At 31.1% G+C, this 9,174-nt stretch overlaps 1 protein-coding gene across 1 annotated transcript; it reads right to left on the bottom strand.

The window, feature by feature from the left end:
* Positions 1 to 2,554: 2,554 nt before the first annotated feature.
* On the bottom strand, positions 2,555 to 8,505 carry LOC129913929 (ferritin subunit). The gene is made up of 5 exons (XM_055992923.1): positions 8,084 to 8,505; positions 3,272 to 3,561; positions 3,155 to 3,175; positions 2,966 to 3,079; positions 2,555 to 2,901 (listed from the first exon to the last, which is right to left on the bottom strand). The coding sequence occupies exons 1-5, from the start codon at positions 8,148 to 8,150 to the stop codon at positions 2,761 to 2,763; spliced, it is 633 nt and encodes a 210-aa protein (XP_055848898.1). The 5' UTR covers positions 8,151 to 8,505; the 3' UTR covers positions 2,555 to 2,760.
* Positions 8,506 to 9,174: the final 669 nt, after the last annotated feature.

Below are 9,174 nucleotides of genomic sequence, written 5' to 3'. Positions count from 1 at the left end.
GGAAGAAATGTGAAGAGCCCTGTTTACGCATTTTTGTCACATCTGTGTGGAACGGATTTTAAAATTTTGCAAATTGGCTCGGGAAAGGCTAATTTTTTTTTTTTTTGTTCCATCCCTTTTTAAATTTAAAAGTCTGCATGGACTATGCGACATGTCGAGAAATATGCTTTTTCTTTATGTACCGAGTCCTTTATTGAACAAGATAGAGAATGTCGAGTAAGAAAAAGGTATAAAGGTAAACACTCAACTCACCCCCATAGAGGTAAATATCTGCAATACTTCTTATTCTGTCCACAACGACAAGGAGCTTAGAACTTAAAGGTTTGTGCAAATCTTTAAAGCACCAAAACAAGTTCATGATTGCAAATTATGTTATGTTAAAAGATAGCAGAGTTTAAAGTTGGTATACGAATGTGATGACATCGACAAAGCAAAGTTACTTCTGATGACTTATTGTTGACAAACTGTCATCATGTCATCTTGTGGTCGCTTTCCCTTTTGTCCTTTACAATTTTTGAGGATTTTAAGGGAGTTATTTTATTCCACGATGTCTTTTCTTGTAGGATGTAAATATGTACCAACGACTGTTCGTGCATCTGAGATGATATCTTCCTGGTTAATCTCTAACAAGCGCTTTAAAAATAGACCAATAAGGCGATTTTGGTTTTTTTTGACCTATTATTCAAATTAAATTCTACGACCTAAAAACATTCTTAAACAAAATAAAAGTAGATAGGAATATGTTTATGTAGTCGATTTTTAGTTATAAGTAGTCTACAACCTCCAAGGGAACGTGGCTATATGTATAAGCATTATTGGTAGATCACTATGGCGTATGCGCAACTTTTTTATCATTGTTTTTTTTTTTTGTTATTTTAAGAACTGAGTGAAAAAGTTTCGTTTTTTATAAGAACTAAGTATCTAAAAGTATTAAAAGTTATCTTGAGTTAAAGGGTGTTTTTTTATAAAGAAAAGAAAAATTAAAATCAAAATAAGAACCAAAAAAAAAACGGTGACGAAAATTATTTCCCATTAAAAATAATTAAAACGTTGCATTTACCATAGAAACCGAGAGTCTAAGAAGTCTATACAACTTTTTTAAGTGAAAGAGTGTTTATTTTTGTAATAAAGGGAAATAAGTCTAGATATATATGTATTATGTACCTACATTTTTTCATGTGCAAAGGTGTTTTTTGTGGAGAAGTGAAAATGTTACTTGCCATATAATTAAAATAGAAATGGTTGATTTTATCAAAAATCGCATGTAATTAATGAGGCAAAGAAAAAGGTTGTATTACTTGTGAAATTAAAAAAATATTTTTTTTTACCAAACGAAAATACCATAAAAAAGAATTTTTTGTAACTTTAAACCAAAATGTATTGTATTTTTTAATTTTTTGTTATTAGTTTCTTATGGGGTTTTCGTTTGGTAAATTTATATTTTGATCTAAAAAATTGATTTTTTTCGTTACGAAACGAATACGTTTTGAGATTGATTTTTATTTGCAATAGTATTGGTGTGTATTTGTATCTTTGAACGAAGCAGCAATCGCAGTAGTCAAATTTTGATTTGACCGTTGATTTTTTTTGTATCCGAAGATGAGCTGGAGGAATAAATTAATTCACTTAAATTTACTTCCATTTGAATTCAAAACAATTTTTCAATTCTTTCTTGAAATCGAAACAAATAACTATCAAACAAAAACTTGCACAAACAAACTGATGGATGGCGAAAAATAATGCATAGTGGTGTTAGTAAAAGAGGGATAAATCTGTCGAAAAATCCAGATCTGGAAAATTGATAAAATTTGTTTATAATGGACACTTTTGAAACTTCATCCCTTTTTCAAAAGAAACCAATAATGGGCGCTTATATTCAACCTTATCAAAAATTGCATTCGTATCAGAATGTTTCTAAGATGTCCGAAAAAATAATCACAGAGTTACATAGTTCGTAACAGAAAATTTCAGATTTTCGTTGCAGGTTTCCGATTCGAATGAAATTCGTAACAAGACTGATTGAGATTCAATTTGTCTCAACTTTAATTATCAAATTTTCAATTTTTTTCTAATAACAACGGATAAAAATACAGTGCATTTTTTGTTTTTTTTTTATGGTTGTGTCCTCAGTTTAAAGTTCAAACCGTAATATGAGAATAAAAATACTTCGGCAGAAGTTCTGTAGCCATGGCAATTGTTGTTTTTGGAAGGTAAAAGCAAGTGATTCCATAAATTTTTTATCTCGCTGGAGCAAGTACTTACGACCCAACCTAACCTAACATACGACATGGGCCATAGATCATGTAAATATTACATCAATGTCAATTTTTTTGAAACGCATCAAATACATCTGCCAAATCATAAAAATTTGAATTAACCTCTGTTGGCATTCTCTAATACCTAAATATTGTTTTTCATGCATTTTCCAATTAAGTCCATTTGAAATAATAAATAAAAGATTGTTGTTTTTTTTCTGTTCAGAATACAGTTCAATCAATTAATGATTTTTTTTTTATTCAAGTTTTTAAGTGAACATTTTATTTTGTTTTTCTAATTTTTAATTGGCTTTGATGTTTTTCAAGCACTGTGTGGAACTGCATGTGATTTTGTTGTTTTTTATTTAATTTCAAACAAAAAATATAAAATCAAATGAAATAATTTATAATCTTTCAAAGACTAATTTCTTCTTCTGCTGTTGTTGTTAGTAGACGAGAAGAATTGAAATGATGACGATGGTAGAGAGCGCAGCAACTACAATCCTTACAATTGTTTGTCAAACAAGAATTCAGCCAATTTTCCATGGCTGTTCTCCATCTTTTTGAGTGTTGTCAATTTGCCAGCCAATTCGCGGGTACCCTTGTGTTGTTCTTCAAGGTAGACACCAGTCAAGTAATCAACAAGCTTTTTTATGAAAATGAGAATAAAATTAGTTCAAGTTTGAAATAGGAAGAAAAAAAATCCTTACATGATAGTCATTGTTATCATTTTCACATGTTTCAATGAGAGCACGAATTGACTTGGTTACAGCTGTTTCCATTTCAACGGCATGCTTGAGGGCACTGACACCATCGAATTTGATCTAAAAATAACAAAACAATTATTAATTAATATGAAGGTCTAAAAATGGAAAACAAATTAAAAATTTAAAACTTACTTCGTATTTTTCTTCTTTGTACTGTTTTTTTGGAAAGAGAAAGAAAACAAGAAAACAAAAGAAAAAAAGATTAAAATTACATTCAAGTTTATTGTTTTGTAGATTTTGAAAACTTACAGGAACAGAGATCAATTTGTGGACACCTTCTTGGAGATTACCACCACGCATTGTCAGATATTCAATCAATTTGATTCCATGTTCACGTTCCTCGCGGGCAGACTTGAAGAAAAGCTCTGCAAATCCGGGACGATTGACAACGTCTTGTGAGAAGTAAGCAGCCATCTCAAGATATTCGTATGAGGCTCCAATTTCAGTTTGGATTTGCTTCTTCAAAGCGTCAGTACAGACTTGTGTCATGTTGATCCATCCTTGGGGGATTTCTGCTTTTTCATCAAGTGGAATGGAGCCTTAAGATAAATTTAAGAAAGAAAAGATGCAAATTAGGGAAAAGATTCGAAATTTTTATAAACTGTTTCAGATGGAAAGTTGTTAGGTAGTTGCATTCTCTGTTCTAGAAGTTCAATTAACAAGACTTGGTAAGATTGTGTAAGTCGTGTGCTCACAAACTATCTAGATTCCTAACTCTAGGCATCTTCTAATCCCTAAACCAGCTTTTCTTAAGATAACTTTACTTTGTTTTCACATTGTAGCCATACATTATTTAAGCAATTCGGAAATCCCAGCTAGACGTTTGCAAAAAATCAATCAGCAACATTCTTCTTATCAGTTTCGATTTTGACCCCAAATGTGCCCCCATCAGCAATTTGTCAACTTTTGCACTTGTTACAATTTTTCTTAAACAAATTTTCTACTCCTTCTCTTTAGTAATAGCTCTCTCTCTCTCTTTGTCTTTGAATTTGTCTCAATTGTTAATTTCAATCAATTTATTCAGTAAATTATAAAAAAAACAACTGCATAGTAATCAAGAAATTGAAATGACGCATTTTATTGAGTATTTTTTTTTATCTCTTTTAGGGGGCTTACACCACACCGTCTCAGTAAGCTACTTTGTGTTTTTTTTTATTGTTGTTGTTTTTTGTTTAATTATTGGTGCAGTGTGCAAAATTTGGTTACAACAAATACACAATTGCAATTGAAATTCTTGTTTTTTGTTTTTGAATTTAATTTGCATTTGCATTTGATTTTTTTTTTTAATTATGTATAGGTACGAGCATATATAGGTTTTTTGTTTGTTTGTTTGTTTTTTGTTGACAAAAAGCGATAATAGATTGTTTAAATGTTCTATGTGCTTATATAAAATTGAGGTTTTGTAGGATAAAAATACTCTTGTTTAGCCCTGAAAACTTATATGAAGAAAATCAAGTATGTCTCTTGCGAGGAAAGAATCAATTTTAAGCTTCTAAATATCAAATTCTGAATCGTTATTAGTTTGCAGGTAAGAAAAGCTTAGAAATATGTGGTTTGTTTTGACTGAAATCTTTATAATAACCTCAAATGAAATTTATAGGAAGTTTTAAGCAAAATCGTAATTTTTAACAGAAAATTCGGATCAATAGGTTGAAAAGAGCATCTTGGAAGTTTTTAATCTGTAATTGTCTTTGGTATTGTTTCATCGCAAAAGGAATACCTACATATTTGGATCAAGGTTAAAAATTTTCTGTACTAATTGATGGGACATTTTCCGTCAAAAATCTTGTAGTACAAAAGTGTCTATGTTGAATGATCAATGTGACTAATAACTTGGAACTTTGTTTAACTTTTAATAATGGTGGTGGTTTGCAAAAGTTTGGGGGTTGATGTGATTGCTCACTTATACGCATTACTCCAATGTACCTCAGTTATGGAAAATTGATAATCGAAAAAGTTTTATTTGAGGAAAAGTGTTTTCTCGTTTTATTATTTCATGGTCACATAGTGACACCCACAAAAAATTAGTGACTGTATCTACTTTTGATAACAGATTAATCAGTCTTTGATAACAATTTATTCATGTTCTTTTTGTACGTTTCCAAGTTCAGTGGCAATATTATCAACCAATTGATTTATTAAAAATTAAAACCTCTTTAATTTGATTACGTTTGAAGAAGGATATAAAAATCAATTGTAAGTAGGTAATAAGATCTTTTGAAATTTGTGCTTGCACTCGAACACTAAGCTCAAGAGGTAGTTTCTAATAAAATTTCAGTACGATAATAAAACAACAAAAGGTGTTTGAAAAGAATAAGATTAAAGCCAATACGTGACAAGCTGTTCAGTAGATAACCGATAGCTTAATATTCAAGTTAAAGTCAAGTTGATTGATAAATTAGCAAAATAACAAAACAGTTATCTAAAGGCCTCGTCAAAAAGAACGTGTTTTCGACATGGTGTTGAAATTATTTTATTTTTTAGTAAGATTATTTCTATGCGATCTTGAGTCCAACTTTTTGACTAAGTTCAGTGTTTCACGTTTCCTAAAATTTAAAATTATTTGAGAACTACAGTTCCTTAAATTTTGTTAAAGTTCCTATAGCTTTTGAATTTACAAAAATATTTGCTATTTGCGAGAGAACCAATCAGAAAAATATTTACCAATACTGAGTTGCTGGCAAATTGCCGGCTATATAGCTGTTTTTGTACACTTTTTGCGGTTCCCAAGTAGCTAAACCACTTTTAATTGACATTTCCCATTACAATATGTAAAACATCGTAAGAGACCAGTAGTGTCGTTCAAGAAAACGCATTAGGAAAAAATGAAACAGCACAGAAAAATTACGCAGTTGGCAGGTCACTCAACTTATCTCTTAATATGAGCAATGCGCATTTTCAGTGAAAAAAGTAAAATTGGAACTTAATTGACTGCAATAATTTGTTCCATTTTGTTTGAAATGTCAAACAGCTGTCTGACAAGAATAATAAATCTGATATCATAAGGTATGATAGCCCTGTAGTTGTTTTTATGTAAATTCCAGCAGTGTATTGGTTCTGTAATCATACTTTTACTCCTATGCTCCTATAGTAGGCGTTTAACGCATAAGGTGAGACTTGGGTCTCGATTCCCCGATATTTTCTGAGTGTGCCTCACTTTGTCTTGCAACCCCATATCAATCAAACTCTTCTGCGTATTTGCTTCTCATATCACACTAGTTATCCGGCTATGGGGTTTGCCGAAAAATTAATGCTTTAATGAAATGATAAAAAACAGGACTCATATCACACTGACAATTTGGTTTTATTATCATTAGGATTTTATGATTATGCCTCGCCCGCCGGTTCTTTATAAATTATACCTAAGGACGAATAAATTCGCTGCTTAAAAAAGCATAACCTTGAAATATAGGGTAGAGTTGCCTAATTGTGGTTGTCTCCAGCTTGTGTGATTTCGTAGGGTTTATTCTTAATAATAATGAGTTATAACGACTATCCGAAGGGTGGCCGGAAACTGAAGACGGCCGAAAATAGGTAATTCTACCCTACATAATGAGTTATCAAGCATATACAACGTCAATCTGAGAAAGACTGATTGAATACCGGCATTCGAAAATGAACGAAAATAAGCGTTTGAGAAATTGCTATCTTTGCCATAAATTCTAACATTGACTTTCTCAATAAACGAGAACTCCATAAACAGTTCATTGAATTACAGATTGTTCTTTTTCGCAAAAAATTACTATCCGGCTGAAAAGTGACAATAGAACCAACTTCCAGAAAGCGGATAAGGAATAAAAAAGCGGGAACATAAGACATCGATAACAAACACATGAAGACTTCACTTTTTATCACAAAATCGGCGTCTATTACAACAGAATCATCTTAAATGATCTAAATTTAGGAATTTTATACGATAAATCCGGCCTCACGTCCGTTTGGATGTGAGGGGATATTGTAGATGTCAAGTGAGAACCGAATCAAGACTTCCCAATTCTATAAGATCCCGTATCAAATTTCTCCTAACCACAATCCGTCTGAGACCCGTTTGCTGAATCGAAACTTAAGCATTTAAGTTCTACATAAATCCTTATATTACAGTTTACGCAGAGGAAATAGTAGGGAATAAGAGTTTATGTTCAACTTATATGTTTCGATTCAGCAAATGGCCCTGAGAGTTACTAAAGTATATTAATTCGTAAGTAGGTACTTATCTACTTGAAGTGAGATCGTTTTGCTTACACACCGCCTTTGAAAGCAATAATTGATTCAAGCTAACGGAAGTTATCAAACGTTTCTTATGCCATTTGGCTGAAAAGAATACCTAACTTGATATACACGTAGAATCGCTACAAGAGCTCCAGTATATTGCCATTATTTCTTTGTTGCCTTCTACTAAGCAGATAGTCAATAGTCAGAAAATAGAAAAAAAAACCTATATATTCTTAGGCAACAATAACAACAAATAATTATCATGAGATGCTCTTTAATTCTTAACATTTAAAGCTTTGAGTAGAAAATGTTTTGCTCAATTTAAAAAGAATTTAAATCAAAATTAAAGCACATTTTCAAAGATATTTAAATTGAAATGTGCTACTCTCAGCATGGAATCTCTTGTCTGTCAGTATTCTGACGTAACAATATCACGTTTAATTTATGCTCAATTCTTTCATTTCTATCACATATCATGGATTTCTATTAAATTTAATTTATTTCTTTAATAAATTAAATTCACTTTTTTTATGCTTATCTTCCGGGGAATAGAAAAAAAAAATAACAAAGAAAAAGAACTCACATGATTTCACAACAAAAAAAAAAAAAAAAACCAAAACAGAAGATAAAGAAAAAAAGAGAACAGTACAAGGAAAGAGAAATGTCTTCTCTTTGAGTTATCTCTTTATAAAAACACTCAACCTCTGATTTTGACAGGAAGAAAAAAACAGACAACTACGACGACATTAATTGATTTATCACGAAAATGCAACAAAAAAAAACAACTTTCACTTATTTAAAAATTTATATCGAATACCAAATAAACTAAAGAAAATTCAATAAACTTACATTCCAAATCTGCGGAAATGAGTGCAACGGCACTGAGAAGAACAGTTAAACCAACGATGAGTTTCATTTTAAGAGTCCTGTTTTTTTTTTTTTATGAAATTAAGTTTTTTTCACGACAACGAATCCACTCACTTATAACTCTGAATATCAATTAATTGATTTATCAATATATTTCACTGTTTTTATTAAGTTTTAACTATTTTGGGTTGAAATAAAAATATTAATGTGTTTATTAAATGAATTTCAAATTCTCAATGATGTCGGAATCTTTATACGCACTGGTATAGAAGTCGACTGTTCGTTTGAGAATATGGCGACGGTGTAAAAAAAGAGAAACACAAATGTGCTAATACGCTGCTATTTCTGAACTGATGTTGGTAGGGGAATCGCTCAACATTTAAAAGGAAAAAAACTCGTATACTCTTACTCACTCCAATACGATTACACACGGTACTTTAAATGGTTAACTGCAATACAAAAACAATAACAACAAAATTCTGATAAAAAAATAAATGCCGTATTCGGTCGGAAATTAACAGTATTCTGTCAAGATTGTGTCGAAAAAAAAAGCAAAAGGCGAGAGAGTGAGTACAAAGTGCGATATATTCAAATAGAAAATAATATCTTTATCTGTATGAATTTCATCAACTGAGAGAAAGATAACGGCATTATATGAAATAAGAAATAAAACATGGCTGTCTAGTTTACTTTGTTTGTGTCCATCACAAAACAATGGAGGAGGCAAATGGCTTCCATGTTTTGATATGGCGCGCCATGAGAATTATCTATGAGTCAGCTGATTGTTGTTTTTGTTTTGGATGTTGTTTTGGTCATTGGTGTATGGTGTGTTCTAGAATGTTTGTGTGGTGCCGAGAGGCGGCTATTGCAAAAAGAGGGTTGCCATGTCAACAAATGGATGATGACTTAATCACTTTTGAGTAGTAAGTAGATAAATATTTAAAAATGAGATTATAAAGGATTTTTTGTTGATGTTTTAAACTTTTGTACATGTTCAGATTGATGATTTTTAAATACTTAGCTTCAAATTTATGTGAGGTCTTTAGATTATTCAGGAATGCTTTAATATCTTT

This window comes from Episyrphus balteatus, chromosome 3, assembly GCF_945859705.1.
Source record: "Episyrphus balteatus chromosome 3, idEpiBalt1.1, whole genome shotgun sequence".
In the NCBI taxonomy this organism is placed as follows: Eukaryota; Metazoa; Arthropoda; class Insecta; order Diptera; family Syrphidae; genus Episyrphus; species Episyrphus balteatus.
The sequence above is the reverse complement of the archived record's forward strand: the minus strand, read 5'-3'. Positions and strand labels throughout refer to the sequence as shown.

Bases quoted from the DNA above. Each gene is read 5' to 3' on its own strand.
- LOC129913929 (XM_055992923.1), bottom strand. From the start codon at position 8,150: ATGAAACTCATCGTTGGTTTAACTGTTCTTCTCAGTGCCGTTGCACTC. The intron at 3,176-3,271 runs GTAAGTTTTCAA...CCAAAAAAACAG, and splicing joins ACAAATTGATCTCTGTTCCT to TACAAAGAAGAAAAATACGA. The intron at 2,902-2,965 runs GTAAGGATTTTT...TTCATAAAAAAG, and splicing joins ATGATAACAATGACTATCAT to CTTGTTGATTACTTGACTGG.